The sequence below is a fragment of the Alosa sapidissima genome, chromosome 20, assembly GCF_018492685.1.
Source record: "Alosa sapidissima isolate fAloSap1 chromosome 20, fAloSap1.pri, whole genome shotgun sequence".
NCBI lineage: Eukaryota > Metazoa > Chordata > Actinopteri > Clupeiformes > Clupeidae > Alosa > Alosa sapidissima.
The window spans coordinates 5,068,597-5,087,090 of NC_055976.1; the positions used below are offsets into that span (position 1 = coordinate 5,068,597).

General features: G+C 46.3%; 1 protein-coding gene and 1 long non-coding RNA gene across 2 annotated transcripts; one reads left to right on the forward strand and one right to left on the reverse strand.

Moving 5' to 3' along the window:
- Nucleotides 1-1,000: 1,000 nt before the first annotated feature.
- On the forward strand, nucleotides 1,001-14,263 carry efemp2a (EGF containing fibulin extracellular matrix protein 2a). The gene is made up of 11 exons (XM_042075023.1): nucleotides 1,001-1,324; nucleotides 5,602-5,895; nucleotides 6,781-6,829; nucleotides 7,124-7,330; nucleotides 8,388-8,510; nucleotides 9,015-9,131; nucleotides 9,977-10,096; nucleotides 10,454-10,573; nucleotides 10,894-11,020; nucleotides 11,862-12,057; nucleotides 12,502-14,263. Exons 2-11 carry the CDS (start codon nucleotides 5,791-5,793, stop codon nucleotides 12,661-12,663), a joined length of 1,326 nt encoding a protein of 441 aa, XP_041930957.1. The 5' UTR covers nucleotides 1,001-1,324; nucleotides 5,602-5,790; the 3' UTR covers nucleotides 12,664-14,263.
- Nucleotides 12,070-17,425, reverse strand: LOC121694730. Its single transcript, XR_006025874.1, has 3 exons — nucleotides 17,352-17,425; nucleotides 14,782-14,911; nucleotides 12,070-12,659 (listed from the first exon to the last, which is right to left on the reverse strand). It is a non-coding gene; the product is annotated as an uncharacterized LOC121694730 (long non-coding RNA).
- Nucleotides 17,426-18,494: the final 1,069 nt, after the last annotated feature.

Below are 18,494 nucleotides of genomic sequence, written 5' to 3' on the forward strand. Positions count from 1 at the left end.
GTGATATTTTATAAGCTGCTCCCAAGGTCTACTACTGCTTTATTAACAAATCGGTAGTAACTATGTGAGTCCATCATACATACATCATGTACAGTAACAGTGTGACATGCATAATAGATTTGCTTAAGGATTTAATTTTTAAGTGCTATCAAATTTTCCCTAAATTATGCTGTTGCAGAGTTTAGTGAAACAGTTGATTCCTTCTGGCGAGGTATGTCTGCACACTCTCCATCCTATCAGAAGCGCAGAAATAAGCACAATTATTGTGAGAGAGGCTCTTTCCACTGTGTCATATCTAAATACTTTCCTCCCTTCTATCATCAAGGAAGGAGCTCCAGTTTAAATATTTAGATGGCAAAAAAGCAAACTGCTTTTCCAAGTGTACGTGTGTCTCTAACGTCTGCTCTCCTTCAGTCTCTAATTTTTGTCCACATTCCTTGAGCTTCTCTCCCAAGCTATAAATATCCGGGCATGTCCGAATGAAAAGGAGTGAGAGAGCAAGTGCGAGTCTGCTTCAAAATGAGAAGGAGAGAGTGTGTGTGAGATGGAGAGAGAGTGTGTGTGAGAAGGAGAAAGAGTGTGTGTGTGTGAGATGGAGAGGTACAAACAGTCAGATAGGGGGGTGAGCTGAGGTGGGGAGGGGAAAAAGCCATTTTTTTTTTAGCAAGCTGTGGGGGGTTCGTTTAAATGAAACCAGGTGTACCATGTGGCCGCGGCTCGTGTTTGTGAGTAGTGCTGGTGTGCGTGAATCTGTGTGTGAGTTGTTGCCTGCGAATCGGGACAGATTTGGAATTTTGGAATTTGGGCCACAGACCAGGAATTTGCATCCTGTGGGGTCAGAGTAAGGGGTGTGTGTGTGTGTGGGGGGGGGGTTGTCGAGGGGGGGTCTAGTGGGTGGAGGATGGCAGTGCAGGGGGCTGGATGGAGAAGACGGGGGTGGTGGAATGGGCTGTCCCTCTCTTCCTCTCTTTCTTTCTCTCTCTCTCTCCCTCCTCTGCATACATTCAAGACTCCAGCTGTCGGTTTTTATCCCACTCACTCTCTCAGGGCCGAAGAAGCAGGAGGAGGAAGAGAGGACGACCAGGGCCACTCCAACCAGCCGCAGAGAAAGTAGCCACTCACACACTTGCACTCTCTCTCTCTCTCTCTCTCTCACACACACACACACATACACACACACACTCTGCGACGCACATAGGCAGACCCACTCAGAGGGCCGACCTGCCGCACCACCGGAAGAGAGCAGAGAGAGAGAAGTCTGTGAAGAGTAGGACAGACAGCCGGGAAAAAAAGAGATCGCAGAGGAGCTGAGGAGTGCTGGCCTGTGAGTATGAAAGATTCCAATGTGACTGTGTGCCTGTCTGTGTCTGTGTCTGTGTCTGTGTCTGTGTGTGTGTGTGTGTGTGTGTGTGTGTGTGTGTGTGTGTTTCAGAGAGAGAGAGTGTCTAATGACAACTGAAAAGTGTATAAGTGCCTGTACATGACTTTTTCCATGACAGTGTGTTTCAGTTGGTGAGCTGTTGTGAGACAGTGTGTTTGAGTTGGTGAGCTGTTGTGAGACAGTGTATTTGACTTGGTGAGCTGTTGTGAGACAGTGTGTTTGACTTGGTGAGCTGTTGTGAGGCAGTGTGTTTGACTTGGTGTGCTGACAGACAGTGTGAAAGAGACAGTTCCAGGTTTCTTAAAAGTGTGCTAATGAATTATGTTGTCACCACCAAGACTCTCCACCAAGAAGTATGTGTGTGTGTGTGTGTGTGTGTGTGTGTGTGTGTGTGAGAAAGAGAGAAAGAGAGAGAGAGAGAGAGAGTGAAGAGTGAACTTGAGGAGTGAACTGTACTGACTGACTCCTCTGCACACGTCCTACTTACACCATTGCTGCCTTCCAAACTTCCACGGCTACACAAGCTTAGGGGGGCAGCCAGGCAGCCAGATTGCTAAACAGCTCATAGTAAGTCTGTCTCTCACAAGCAGACCCACGCATAGTAACTCGACACCAATCCCTTTTGCGTTTGTTTTAAAACAGTTTCCAGTATGGGTTTGTGGGCATCTACTCATTACGCAACATCTACTGTATGTGGCATGATTACAGACCATGACTCCATGAACAATGTTGCACAAAAAAAAAAAAACATTGCACAACATTTCCAGCAAGGATTTCACAACTTTTATGCAGAAATGAGGTTTTAGGAATCACTATTGCACAGGGACTGGGCTAAATGATGCATTGTGACAGTTACTCAAAGGGGATATGGAGAAAGCAGGGTTTGGGGAACGAAACAGGTGCCATTAACAATAATTGCCTCCTCCCCCTCGTGCGCATACGCTCACAAGCGCTATTACTACACTTATGACATCATAGCCGAACACAGCTACTCTCACTGTAAGCACAAAGACCTCCTCTGTGCGCCTTAGACCACTATTTCATCATTTTGTTTATGTGTTTTAATAATGACTTGAATTGAACTTATTGGCCATTTATATGGTGGCTCTGTGACTAGAGCATTCAGGTAGAGGCAGGGAAGGGTGACAAGGTGCTTTCAGTGCCAAGTCCTCAGGCTGGTCCTCACAGCCAGAGCTGCCCCCCTCTAAAGCAGTGCCAGATCTTTTTCGAATACTTTCAATAATCTGAAGCACTGTAGCTTTCTGTCCCTGGAGCATGTAATTGATTTGGGCCACATACTGTACATGCTGGTATGCACGGGCCCTGAGGCTCTGGAGGGTCTTGATTCATGAGTGGCTGGTTTGGCTCCACGGGGGGTTTGCGCTGGCTGAAACGAATGATTCAGCATTCTGGGATCGTTTCAGTCATGGGTCATATCAGCAACTTCATGCCTGATAGAGCCACGGGGATATATTACAGAACATGGCACTGGGGGTGTGTGTGTATGTGTGTGTGTGTGTGTGTGTGTGCATGTGTGTGTGAGTCAGTGTGTGTGTGTGTTTTTGTGTCTGTGTGAAATAGAGTATTGGCACTTCCCTGCTCGTGGCTTTGCCACTTGCTACCCCTAAAGGTCAGTCATTAAGGCCTAAAATTGGAAAATACATCAAATTTACAGAGAAAAGTAATGTTTTTTTCTCCATCTGTGGTGACTAACTTGATTGAAATTGTTATGTGTGTAAAGGTCTTTGTGTTAAAAAACCCAGGTCTTCGTTGCCAAACCCAGAGCAAGCAAATTTGATGCCATAGACCAAACAGTGCTGTCCTTAGAGTTATGAGTGACAGCTTAAATGAGCCTTTGGGACTGAAAACTCCATATGCCAAAGGTGGAGGGTGGCACCGCAGACAGCAGAGGGAAAATGCTGCTGACACGAAACAAAATTACACAAGCCAGCACAATGCAGTTGATGTGAAGTGACTGGAGAAAACCATGCCCTTTGGAAAAGAACTAAATTATGACCCGTTCGCTGGGTTTTAAAAATGCAGGTCCGTGGACCATGACAGAGTAAACAGGGAAGCAGCCTCGCGCCGGCCACAGCGCCCTGAGGGCGCCACACTGGCCACGCTCCCGGTGTGTGTGGACGTCGGCCATGAGTGGCAGCCTCGCTCTAGGGCCACGCAAGGGCCTGGCCATCGGACTGGCCGCAACCTGCCCTCTCGTTTTTTTTTTTTTTTTTTTTCTTGACGGGGGTTTTCCCGGGAATGTGATACTCTGGGAATGAAAACATGGTCCGTGTCCGTCGTGACCTGGGAGGGAAGTGTCGGCCACATCCTCGCCGCCGCGGGCATTCCATCGGGGCGGGCGCCGCCACCGCCCGGGGCCCTGTGCCCGCGCTCATGCCACAGGGGCCCCTCCGCTGTGCGAGCCAGTGACGCAGTGTCTGTCAGCTGTCCGCAGCGTTTGTTTTTCATTGGGGCAGGAGGCTGGGTGTTTGTGAGTGTTTTCTTAAGGATCCTGGTCACTGGTGGACACGGGCAGATGCCCCTGGGTGTTTGTGCTCCTGTGGTGGTCCGACAGGTGTGAACCAATAAGCAAGCTTTTATTAGGAGTCTCCGCGTACGTGTGAGTTAGAGCATACTGTATGCCTCGTAAAGGTGGGGCATTCTCTTTTTATGAATCACAATGGTGTAAGGCAGCGTAAGACTGTCCATCAAGTACATTTTGGTAGCAATGCGCAGGACTAAGCTATTTTAAATGCCCTCGGCTAAACTTTTGACTAGGACCCATTGTTGAGGATCACAGGATGTAGCATAAGCTTAGACATAAATCAACTTATTTTTGCGGCTCTGCCCTTCACATCCAATTCACGTTGATTTCTCTCAGTTCTTGTGCCATATGGTCATGTGGAGTCTTGAAGCAGGAAATAGCATCCAAAATCAGTCGCTGAAGGGTAATAATCCAATCATACGAGCCTGTGTTATATCACTGTGCTTAGGGAGTAAGTGTTCAAGGTCACATCCATCTCAGGTCCATTGTGCACACTTGCCTGTGGTTTGGAGAGGGAACTGGGCCATTACCATTTGGAGGCTGATGTAAGAGGCTGACTCTGGCACGTGGGGACGTGCACGTCGCCTTGTGGGTTGGTGTCTCAGACACAATGACATAAGTCCTACTTTAGTGTCCCGAGACGTGTCTGTTTTCTCTGGCTGGCCACATGTGCAAGTGCACGTCCTTTCTGTTGGGGGAATGGGACGTGATACATGTCTACCTGAGGGACACAGACAGACACAGTGTGTGTGTGTGTGTGTGTGTGTGTGTGTGCACGCTCAAGTGAGTCTGTGTGAGTGTGTTTGTGTGTGTGTGTGTGTGTGTGTTGTGTGTGTGTGTGCGTGCATGCCTGCGTGTACGCACACGCGTATGTCTGTCTGTTTCCACACGCTCGGACGAGAGTGTTAAACTTGCAGCTTTTCATGTTGACTGTAAAATTATAAAATGTTTGAATAGTATTTGATTTGGCGAATGGAACACATTTTCTCCTCACCTGAACAGGCGCCGATGAGAAGGGGGCTTTGTCTGAGTGTGGGGACTCCACCGAGTTTGTGTTCCCTAGAAATAGAGAGGACTAAGCAGAACCAAGCACAGGAAACTGCCTGACCAGTAGAACGTCTGAGGAGCCATTTAAATAGTGACCCTTTAACTTTCCTGAATGTCTCTATCATGCTGTTGAACGTCACCCTTATTTAGAGTTAACAGTTACCATATGTTAACTCTTTTATGACTTAATGTTCCACATTTAAGACCAAAAGTGAGTCACTGACGATGTCAAATGGTATGTTAAACAGGAGAGCTTCATCTACCTTGAGCTTTTACCACCATTGTAAAGTGTGTGGTCTAAACTTAACCAGTAGAGGGAGTCAGGCATCCACACTGTAAAAGCAGACATGTGTTGGGACCGCTGGCTGTTCCAGTCCATCTGAGTCAACAGAGCATAGCAGTCTCACAGTCCTTTCACAATCCACTGCCTCCTTTGTCCGACTCCTAAAAACAGTTAAAGGAGGCTGAATGGATCGTTGCCTCACAGACAGAAAGGTATGTGTGTATAACAGCCACTGTCAGCACTGATGTTCCAGCAAATAAACCTACGCTCCCATGCCCTCTCTCTTTCCCCTGTCTCCTTCCCTCTCTTCTTCCGCTGTCTCTCTCTATCCTTTTTTCTCTGCAGATTCCGTTGTGCTGCTGCTGTGAGGGTGAACGGTTCCCCTTGTTCACACCGAAGGCTCCTGCTCCTTGTTCTGTGCCTGTGTTTGCGTGTGTTTGTGTGTGTGTGTGTGTGTGTGAGATAGTGTTTGTCTCCCCGTTTGCCCTCCTGCTTGTTCGCCGTCGAGTCCGACAGCTCTGCCAGTGTGTGAGCATGGCGTCGCCCGCCTGCGTGTCCCTGCTGTGTGTATGTGCGTGTGTGTCTCTTCTTGTCCCCAGCGCGATTTCACAGCCACCCTCAGAAAGTGACACCTACACGGTATGGCCACCTCTCTCTCTCACTCTCTGTCTCCCTCTCTCTGTCATATTTGAGCCAAATGGTATTATTGTGGCCCTTTGTCCCTTGTTCTCTGCCCCTGTCTTTTTGATTCAATTTAATTCAATTCGATTTGTTCACGCATAATAGCACCAATGGTCCGAAGATGCGTACAGGGCCCAAAGCCTGAGACCCTGAGAGCAAACACTGAGATGATGGGGTCAAGCTATAGCCTTCTTTAAAAGGAGGAGGACCCATCTACTCAGGGCCAGCTGGCTAGGGAGAGAGTGAGGGTGGGGGCAGGGCTTGGGGGTCTGAAGGGAAAGGAGCGGAGAAGAGCAGAGTGAACATATGAAATACTACGCTCATCAGAGTGAAATACATTAGCATATATACATTGATGTGCAGCAATAAATAGCATAAACATTCAAAGATACAAACAAGATTGATCAAAATGGATGGAATCTATTATAGTGGTTATATGCGCTCATAAGGTTACAATTAAGGACAGGCAGACATATGAAGCAGATTAAGTTGTCAATGACTGTCTTTAACTCTTCTGCCTTTCTCCTTTTCACATTTTCTCTGAATTTGTTCAGTGTCTACTTTGTCTCCATATACATGCAGGCTAAATGTAATGAGTTGTCAGTTAAAATGGAGATGTGCTCATTAATACGATGTGATATGATTGCATTTGATTCATGTTTAATTGGTTCCATCTGAGCCGTTTCATTAAATTCTACTCTGTCCAGTGGCCATGACTGTGTCTTTGTCATCAGATGACATGGCTGAATGGCGTTTGGGTAATTTAGGCCCTTTTGTCTTGTGGCTTTCCTGGGCGCCGGCCGGCCGGGTTCACTGATGGTTCTGCTCTCATCCCCTCCACAGGAATGCACAGATGGCTACCAGTGGGACCCGCGGACACAACACTGCAAAGGTGTGTCTTCTAGAACCCAACAATATGAGTGCTGTTATTGTGCAATGCTTGTCAGACTTGCTCTGTGTCCTTCCTCTAAAATCCCTGTTTTGACTATTTAGACAGTATTGCAAATCATTTTATTTCAATTATGTTCAGTTCACATTTCATCTAGTGAGCTTTACTGGCATGAGAGCTTTGTTTTTCACTGATACGCAAAAAACATTTCCATACAGTTCATACACAAATATAACATATAAATAATAAAAACTCTCTCTCTCTCTCTCGGTCTGTGTCTGTCTGTTTCTCCACCAGACATCAATGAGTGTGAGAGCATCCCTGACGCCTGTAAAGGAGAGATGAAGTGCTTTAACCATTACGGGGGCTACCTGTGCCTGCCCCGTTCTGCCTCCGTCATCCCTGCGCCGGACCCTCCTGCCCCGAGCCTCCCTGGGCCGGCCAACCCTGAGCCCTTCAACCAGTGCCCCATGGGGTATGAGCCGCAGGGAGACAGCTGCGTAGGTGAGCTCGGAGTGACCGATGGACACGTGTGTGTAGAGGGGTCAATTATACTGTAGATGGATGGATAGACTGGCAGAAACAGCATACGTACAAACCATACATACACACATACGTATACAGAGACACGCTCAGACACATAGACACAGACACACACACATGCGCGCGCGCACACACACACACACACACACGCATGCATGCATGCATGTACCCACGCGCGTACGCATACACAGACACACACACACACACACACACACACATAGCCAAGGGGTAAGAGGATGGGTATGATGAGGAAGAGGCGGATGGGAATGAGGCAGGAGTGAGTGAGACAGGACAGGTGTGGCCCTGGGAACAACTGTGTGTGGTGCTGGTGTGAAAACGTTTGTGTGGGAGTGCCAGTGTGCCTGCAGGGGGTAGAGGAATGCAGACGTTTCCGGTGGAGACAGCTGTTGCCATCTAGGCCAAAGGGCACAGCCGTGTCTGGAGTTTTGTGGCTACAATCTGCTGGTGTGAGCCTCATCGGTGATCTGGCACAGGGGGTGGTGTGTGTGTGTGTGTGTGTGTGTGTGTGTGTGTGTGTGTGTGTGTGTGTGTGTGTGTGTGTATATGCGTGGGGTGGGGGGGTTGGTGGTCGGGGGTTGGTTGGACACAGAGCCCACAGATACATCTGCCTGGGATTCTCAGCTGTCCCCGGTACTCAGTAGAGTACCAGCTTAATGAGATGACCCTCTGACAGGACGGATAAGCTGGTTCACTGGCCTCCATGACTAGTCCCCGTCAGTGCTGTGCATTGTCTCACCATCTACAGTATGTGTGGGCATGCCGGTGCCAGTAAGCCTCTGTCTATTTATCTTAGCTGAAGAATGCGCTTTTCATATTAGACCAACTGTTGGCAAAACCTCAGGTGATCATACAATATGAATGCCTTAAGTAATACGTCAGACATGTTTTATTGTAGTGTAGCGCTGATGTGATTCATTAATTCATTCATACATGTGCATTTGGTATGATTTAAATGTTGCACGAGTATGACTGTGTCTTGTGTTTTGTCTCATAACAGACATAGATGAGTGTGCGAGGGACGAAGACGACTGCCAGCCCAGTCAGGAGTGCATCAACACACAGGGCAGCTTCAACTGCCAGTGCCCAGATGGGTACCGAAAAGTGGGCACGGAGTGCATCGGTGAGAAACGGTCTTTCATGTGTCAAATGTCAACTGTGTCTCATTAGATGATATTGTAAAATCTCCATCACCTCCTTCACCTTCTGGTATGCATGTACTATCATATGGTATGCATGTACTATCATATGGTATGCATGTACTATCATACGTACCAGAATTACCACGTACATGCAGAATTACAGTTTCCTGTTAACGTGAACTAATGACTCATTAATCTGGAAACACAAATCACTCTGATGTCAGACTACAGCTGCTATTACGTTCACATTGAATTCCACAGCAGGAAGATGTAAGGCACTCAGAGGTTCCTTCTGTGATTGAGACGTTATACTGTTTTGGCAGTATTGCTTTTTCAGACTCCATTTCTCTCTCTCTCCAAGGAACTTTCACAAAAATGGAATAACTTAAACTTGTCAAAATACATCATTGTCTTCCAAACAACTTATCTGTAGGCTTTATGGTGGCCCGCACTCTCTGATTGTCTGTGATTTTTCCTCTCTGTAGATATTGATGAGTGTCGGTACCGGTACTGTCAGCACCGCTGTGTCAACGTCCCCGGCTCCTTCTCGTGCCAGTGTGAGCCGGGCTTCCAGCTGGCTGGCAACAACCGCTCCTGCATCGGTGAGCAGGCGGCCTCCTCCCACACTTACCGCGCCAACCTGAGTCACTGCCCATCCCACAACCACACACACACAAAACGCACACACACGCACGTGCAAACACACACACACAGACACATACCGCATACGTACACACACATTTGCGCGCACACACACGCAAGCACACACATACGCACACACGCAAGCACACACATACGCACACACTTAAGTACCCCATACACACAGACACATACCACACACGCAAGGATTCTAATCTACATGCCTTCACAAGCACACAAACAAGACGGCAAAGTAGGCATGTATGAACACAAATAAACATAGTGTGTGTGCCATATGAGAGATGTGTAGAAATGTAGGCAAAACAAAAAGGGAATACTGGTAAACACACTCACATTCTCAGCAAAACAAAATGGAATCAAATTACACACTCACATACAAGATCAAAGTTATGCACACACACACACACACACACACACACAAAGAGATTGTCAGACTTGCCCTTTCAGAGGGTGAGCCCACACACTTATTGCACAATGCCATCCTACACATCTGTGTTTTTTTGTCCAGCCGAGTAGCAAAAGCAGTTCCTTTTGGGGATGACTAATTTGGATGTGTGCTGCTCCCATCTGCTCGTGCTCCCTAACCTTCACATAATGCCATGCTTACTCGCTTGGGCTGGTGTCAGTGAGAGTGTGTGAATGAGTGTGTGAATGAGTGTGTGTGTGTGTGTGTGTGTGTGTGTGTGTGTGTGTGTGTGTGTGTGTGTGTGTGTGTGAGTGAGTGATGCAATCCTGGTTATGAGGAGGGCTGACTCCACGTGTGCTCTGCTCTGCTCTGCACTTCCAGATGTGGATGAGTGTGGCATGGGCGCCCCCTGTCAGCACCGCTGCTATAACACATACGGGACCTTCCTCTGCCGCTGTGACCAGGGCTATGAGCTGGCAGGAGACGGCTACGCCTGCAACGGTAAACATACACAAATAGACACACACATACACGGACACAAACATACACACGGACACGGACACACACACACTGTAAAACACATACAAAAACCGGATGTGAATCTCAACATTACAGACATGAAACCTCTTTCAAAACTGTCTCTCATATAGTTGTATTGTTATATAGAATCAGCAAATAACACCACCCAACCCCCCAGTGATATGTGTCATGGCAACCGAAGTGTGCTAATAATGAAACTGTGAAGAAGCCAAGGGTTTGACATGTCACTGCGTCCTATTTGCCAAGGTGTCACACACACACACACACACACTTATATTCACTCAATCTCTCTCCCTTCACCCTATCTTTTATTGACAGACATTGATGAATGCAGCTACTCCAGTTTTCTGTGTCAGTACCAGTGTGTGAATGAGCCAGGAAAGTTCTCCTGTGTTTGTCCAGAAGGCTATCAGCTCCTGGGCACACGGCTCTGCCAAGGTGAGCAACTTTTCCCCCCCCTTTTCCCCCCCCAGGCCTCCACTCCTCCTCTCTCTCACAAAGACTCAATCAATAAAGCACAGACTGTGAATCCCATAGTCCCTGAAGAAGAGGATCGACTGTAAAGTCCCGCAATCCTCCGAAAGGAGTTGAAAAGTTTCACAGAGGCAGCTGTGGGGTAGTGGGGGTCACTGATCTCACTCTGCCTGTTCAGATGTTCTCAATATCGGATGAGTGCAGAAAGAACCATGGTGAAGTGTGATAATATTCCTGTTTCATTCGCCCATTTGTGTGCTTTCTGTCCCTTTCCGTGTCTTCAGATGTGAATGAGTGTGAAACGGGTGCACACCAGTGCACAGACGGGCAGAACTGCATCAACATTCATGGAGGTTACAAGTGTGTCGAAACCAACCCCTGCATTGAACCCTATGTGCAGGTGTCAGACAAGTGAGTATGCACTCTAAACTTAATCTCCTGCATACAAACACACACACACACACTCTCTCTCTCTCACTCACACACACGCACACACACTCTTCCGCACACACACTCTTTCTCACATCACATTCCCATTGCTTGTGTACAGCCACGACATCTTTTATCCATTAGGCAACTATGTTTCTGTTGCCTCTCACATTATATCAGAGATTGCTGTGATTATTTTGTTTCCATGCCTCAGTCCAAATTTGATCATCTCTGCCGCTGGAGAGCATCCAGTGTCATTAACATACCTCCTCCAGGCTCCTAATTGATAGCAGGTGTGGCCTGTCTGACTAGGGTCACTTCTTCGGGCTGCTTTTTGTAAGCATACTACAGCATGTCTTCTGAGCAGTCAGACCTGTTTGAAATAAAAAGATGTCCAGTCTGGTGTATAACAGCAGAGACAGGGAGACATCTGGTGTGGACATCTCTCCCCTGCTACATCAGTGCCCCCTAGTGGCCAGATGCCTCCCTGAGCGATGAGGCCTCCTGAAGGCTCAATTAGCCATGACTGCTTAACGACCTTAATGACTTAGCGTCAGGAGAGGAGACGGAGAGAATCTGACATGTGGAATGGGATAATGTGTGAGCGGCTGACTAGGCATTTCAGCACTTTACTTCCTAAATTCTCTAGTCAGAAAGTGAAACTTGTGTGTGTGTGTGTGTGTGTATGAGAGAGAGAGGGAGAGAGAAAGAGAGAGGGAGAAGAAGAAGTAAATAGAACCTGACAGGGACAGTATTTTGCTGAGTGTGTGTGTGTGTGTGTGTAATCAGTGGTGAGCCTCCCTGTGGCCGTGTGTTTTCTCAGCCGCTGCATGTGTCCGGTAACTAAGCCGGCCTGCCGGGAGCTGCCCTACTTCATCGTGCACCGCTACATGAGCATCACGTCCGAGCGCTCCGTCCCCTCCGACATCTTCCAGATCCACGCCACCAGCGTCTACCCCGGAGCCAACAACTCCTTCCGCATCCGCTCCGGTGATGAGAACGGAGACTTCTACATCCGAGTAAGAATAAGCAATCAGAGTTTTCTTCAGACATTTCTAGCCAGTAGGCCTATAGCATAATGTGTGATGGATGTCTAAAGATGGGTGACCTGATCATGAGTGAGTCATGTGTGGGTCACAGTCTCAGATTTGACTGCTCTGTAACTTCTGAATAATTCACTACTTCTATATTGATAGAACAATTGGAGCATGCACATCTTCATTTCTTATACATATTTATATATGAATTCCATGTTTTCCTTATACATGTGTGGAGGCTACGTATGACACAGCACTGACACTTGGTTATGAGGTTGAGAGATTAAAGGCGTCTCTTGTCCTAAGGACCTGTTTCACATTTAGATGGAAGTCGTGTGGATCAGCAGACAGGTGAAGCAAAGGTGACACTTCACAGACTCAACTGATGTTTATCTGTGTCTTTGATCTCCCTTGTCCTCACCACAGCAAATCAATAACATCAGCGCCATGCTGGTGCTGGCCCGAGCCGTGACTGGACCCAAGGAGTACGTGCTGGACCTGGAGATGGTGTCAGTGAACCACGTCATGAGCTACCAGAGCAGCTCTGCCCTCCGCCTGTCCATCTATGTGGGACCACATGCTTTCTAAGTACACAGACAGAGAGAGAGATACAGAGGGGGAGAGAGAAAGGAGAGAGAGATAGAATGAGAGAGAGAGAGAGGACATAAGCACAAGAGAAAGAGAAAGGTGGAGGAGGAGGAAGGCAAGCTAAACTCGTTTACATATTTGTAGAATCCTTTGCAGCTCTTCCTCTCACTTGACATGGCCAAAAAGTCCCATATTAGCAAAAACGGTGGCGAACAATCCATTATTCCAACTGCACCATCATCAAGCAGTGTTTTTGTGAAATGGTAACACTGCTAAACACCTCCTCGGGTCCATTGTGCCAGGTGAGGTTAGCTGAGGCCAATGTGACCAACTGCACTATGATAACTGCTGTATGATGCTGTTTTAACCTGAACTCCATCTGTCCCCTCTACCACCTACAAAGTGCCTTCAAAGAGCAGGTGGGCAAGTGTACGTTGTTTGGTGCCAGCGATTCTACAACCTGCCCTTTTGTCTTCTTTTCATTTTTAGATTGTTTATTGTTATTTCTTTATTTGACGGCTACAAAAACATATGGACGTACAGTTCTGTGCAAACGTTTTAGGCACCATAGTTGTTTCACGAAACATTTCTTTGTCTTTGACACTTGTATGTTATCTTTATTAGCATTAATGTTTCAATTGGAAATATCATATTTTAAAGTTTTCCAGGGAAACATGTATGTGTTGTTACAAAATGTACAAACCACATTGCAGTTTGAAAACCTAAGGGTCTTCAGCTCAGAATACAGTGTGAACTGGGATTACGTGATGATACAGAACACATAAGAACACATAAGACAGTCTAAATCCACCAAAGAACTGTGAAGTTCTCAGAGAAGTACCTTAAAAGTATCTGAAGAACTGTACCTATTGGTGAATTGATGCTGTTTTGAAGACAAAGGCAGGTTGTACCAAACAATGATTCTTTTGTTTACTTTGTATGACTTTATATGTAAAGTGAAAACTATTCATCTCATTATTTTGAAAACATCCTCACATTTTTTTCACAAATGCCTAAAACTTTTGCATGGTACTGTAGAAAGACAATGTCAACTCTGAATCAAAACTCCAAAGCCTGGCTCACAATATTTATGACTATTTGACTTGAGTTAGTATTTGTTGCTATTTTGAAGCATTTCAATTCAGTGCTAGCAGGGAAATGCAATTAAGCAGCCAGTCAAGGAAAATGCTAAATATTTTAATTTTGTAGAGAAATGTCTGGATTTGCAAGCAACATGCTGTACTAGGGATGCTCTATAGGCTCCTCTCAGTGACAAACTTCACCTACTCATTCATAAATCAAAACGTGAGGTACTTAGCCCGGGCGTCATAAAGAAGCCTGGCCATTTAAAGTTATGCCATCACTTCAGTGGACATCAATGTGTGTTATTAGGGTGAGGCCTCGTTTTTGTACGTTACTTATTATTTCAGACACTGCCATTATCTCAGTAACCACTCAGACACACGTCACAAATCATTCACACATTCCCTGTTTACCACAACAGAATTCATCACTACAACATATGTTACCTTTTTTTTAAGAAAAGTGTTTTTTTAAATTACATTTTGTACTTGTGTGTGCTGAAAATAAAAATACAAAATATAAAGAAATTGTCTAACAGTTGGTTAATTATTGTTGTCAGTTTCATCCCCCTCACCCTATGCGTTCATTCTGCCGGGCACAGTGAATAGTTTAATCTCTGATATGCCAGCATATTGAATATGTCTGTAGCTTGCTGTAATGTTTGGAACCTGCTGGAGCCATGATCGAGATCAGTAAATATCTGATAGAAATAATCTAATTGTAAAATTCTAAAAATAGCCATTCAGTAGGTTGCTCAATTGCTGTTCGGTCATTCATGATTTATCTGCATGATACAGAGCCAGCATGTAAGATAACTGAGTCGATCTACAGGAAGGATACGTCAATGACCTTAAACAAAGGAGAGAAAGAATGTGAGAGAAAAAGAGAGAGAGAGAAAGAGCATGAAAGAGAAAACCAACATAAGAGTAAAGAATGAGGGTTGATATAGCCTTCCATACAGAACTAAATTGGTTCTCAATAGAATGGTGCTTCATTGGTTCCCTATAGAATAGGTTCTTCTATGGAGTGACTCACACATCCCGTTTTTCTGAAGCAGTGTCATCTGAGAGCCAACAGCAGAGCATAATGACCTTACAGCACCTGTGTCCTCGTGCTGCAATAGCTTAGCCTGGAGCCAGCAGGTGAACTCCAGCACAGATCCCCCCTGCAGCCAAAAATAAAGAGAGGTAAAAAACAGGGAAAATCCCCAAATCCATTACCCAGCGCCCCCGCAGCAGCTGTGCCCCAATACCCCCCCCCCCCCCCCCCCCCCGAAAACCCTCCCCACACTCAGCCTCTCTCTCAAACACTCAGTCTGTCCTCACTCAAGGACGATGACTCACAGCCCTGAAAATAAAAAAAGGCTTATATAATCCTGCTAGGGAGCAGAGTGCCACAGTCGCCACAGGGAGGCAGTGTGACACAGACTCAGAAAACGGGGGCCAAGGCCAAGAATAGTAACAAGTGCGGGTAATGGAATCTTGCTCCCGGTTTTCAGACCTAATTGACCAATGAACTCGCTTCAACTCCTTCCGTTGTGTTACAGCATCACGAGACACACAGAGAGGAGGGCGGATGTGGAGAGGGGAAGAGAGAGGGAGAGAAAAGGGAGAGAAGAGGTAGAAAGAGAGAGAGAGAGAGAGAGAGAGAGAGAGAGAGAGAGAGTCATAGAAACTCTAGTTGGAGTTGGAATCCAGTGGGCCCCTACAGACAGAGCATATGTACAAGCCGTTTAAAAACAAACTGTACTTGCCCCATGCCACCCACACAAATACAAACACGCACTCACACACGGTCCAGATGGCATCGGCGGGGTGTTCAGATCAGCGCGTGGTGGCAGAGATTATGACAAATAGGTGGTGTCTAGGGTGGATGTGTGTGGGTGAGAGATGGAAAACACAGGCACAGAGAGGGGACCATGATCTGGGACACACGTGTGGGAGGGGTCATCCTGTAGCAGGGCACAGCAGGCACGCACAGGAGGAAGTCCAACCAGGCTGGTCATCATCATCAGTGTGTGTGTGTGTGTGTTTGCATACGAATAAACTTGTTGTATTGTTGTATTGTAGTGTTGTAGTGTTGTATTGTTGTGTTTAGATTGGGAGAGTGTCTTCATGTGTTTGTGTGAGTGAAAAGCAGACACATAATACATATCCTTGAGGATGTGAGTGGATCAGGTAAGGACAGTGAGCACTACCCAGCCGACACTCATTTAACTGTGTGTGGGCCACACCTGGGCCAGAGGAAATTCTTTGTGTCAGTTATCAGTGGCTGGGTCATTCTTGGGCCGGGGACCAAGCCAGAAGTTGGCCAACACTGAGGCAAGGGAGTGACCCAGAGGTGGGCCAGACAAATGTTTTGCTATGTGGGTATGCTCTAGTCTAGACCAGTGTTTCTCAAACTTTTTCAGACAAAGGACCAGTTGACCAGTAAAAAAGAAACGCACGGACCACCTACCTAAAAACAGAAAGGATTAAACTTAGCCTACTTCAACAGTAGGCCAATATTATCCTACACAATAGGCCTATTGACTGAACCACTTTGCTTATTGTCTTTGCACTTTGCTTACTGTGTCAGAGGATTCATATGATTTAAACTGGCATATCTTACAAAGATAGTGTTGCAGAACTGCTTGGATTTTCATACAAGTTGGTTCAATACTGCAAACAACTCATCTTTATTATATTTTACCACGTCTGCTCCCGGACCACTTGGGATAGCTTGCGGACCACCAGTGGCCCCCGGACCACACTTTGAGAAACACTGCTCTAGACTCTAGTAAAGATCGCATGCAATGGTATTGGATTCCTGTTGGTCTCTGGTATCTCTGGTTCTTAAGAAGCTTTCATAACTATTGCCCATTGAAAGGAAAGAGGAAGGAAACGACCAACAGAGCACTAGAGAGTCCAGGCAGATCGGTCAGCACGCATGGGGGAGGCCGGGTCCCTTGTTCTCCTCAGCTTTCCAGGTGCACCCGTTGAATTGGTCAACATTAAAAACCTAGGCATTAAAGGTACACTATGCAGGTTTAGGTGTTTTTGGCGACTGTAGAGCTCCCTATAGAGTCGAGATACATTTATATTTTACTCTACTGTTGAGCAAAGTTTGCGTCACTTCCAGATGCCGGCGAGTTAGACCAGGGTCTTCAAATGGAATGGAAACCCGAGGACCGAGAGGGCCGAGGAAGAGCAGGTTCCTCGACAAGTTCCCACTTCCTAGGTTTTACCGAACTGAACGCCCATAATGGAAACTCGACTTATAGCTAGGTGAACGATTCACCTATTACAAGTTTGTTTACCATCAAATTGGCTTCGTAAAGGTGAAAATCTTGCATAGTGTACCTTTGAATGGCCCAGACAACAGACAGCACATCTGCACTGGATCTGGGGTATATTTAGTGGTCAAGGTCAAGGTAACTTTACCTTGTAGCTTAGTGACAAGCCCAGGTATATTTTGTTTGCTAGGAGAACGAAGCCATTGGTCTCCTCTATTTGGAGGCTTAAACTCTTACTCTGATTGAACTTATCCATGTTTGTCACTAAACAACACTTAGAATACGCGGAATAGGACTAAATCTATTCCTGAGTTGGACCAACAGAACTCACCTTCCCAATGTAAGGTAAACAGGTAAACCCACATGTTGAACTCAGTCATCTTCATTGTTCCTCTATCATTTTCATGTCGTGGATTGGATGGCTATTTCTGTAGATAAAGGGGGAAGTGGCCGTTTGGCCTGCTGCTGGTTAAGTGTTGTTTCCTCGTCCACCCTCTCAAATCTGGTCCATTAATAAAAACAGGTAGCCTACTCTCTCAAAACAATGAATGACATCCATTACGCCATTTTAATTATATCACAAAAGGGCGGCAGCATGAAGAGCAGTACCTATCTGTGTGTGTGTGTGTGTGTGTGTGTGGGTGGGATGAGGTGGTGGCAAAGTGGCAGGAGGGTTGAGATGACAGGAAATAGGCAGGAACCATTTCATTGTTATTTTGGGGTGTCTTGTAAACTTAATATAGCAGCCTGACAGACAAAGATCCGGACACAGGAGGGGTAAGCGAGGGGAAACAACAATAGCTCCCCGCTGATTATACAAGATGCCTCCCTCAAGATGTGGGTTACAGGGCTGTCAACTCTGTCAGTGAGTGTGAGGCTTTCACAGCTCAGCCTCCACTTTATTCCTTACAAACAATTTCTAATTACCTACTAATTCATGGAAAGGAGATCGAGGGTTCATTCTCATATTCAAGACTTCACCACTTGTCATGTGGTGTTGTGTTCCCTAAACTGGTTTGAAAGAACCATCATTTATTGTGTATGCTGAAGGAAAACACATCAAAGGCAGATATTATGGCAGAGTTCACAAATCCTCTTGCCGCCCGAATCTTGTGGTGCAGTGCTACTGTTGCACAGACTCCCTCTAAATTATGCTGGAAGGCTCCACAGATGAGCAGCTAAGACAGTGAAAGGGTACACTGTGAGACGAGCGCTGGTCACCAGTAATTGAGCCATTTATTTTGAGGGAATCCAATTGACCTCCAAATATTACAAGGGTGCCTTGATTAAAATGCTGTCTGCATTACAGTGACATTGACAACAAGAGTCATATCCCCAATTTACCTCTGATTAAATAATCAGCTAAATCCAATTAGTGAGCTAATTGCTGTAGGAGCCTCACAAATGGGAGTTATCTACACGTTGCTCACAAGACCTGGCTAATTGTAGTGGAGTCTAATGAGAGGGGGAGAGA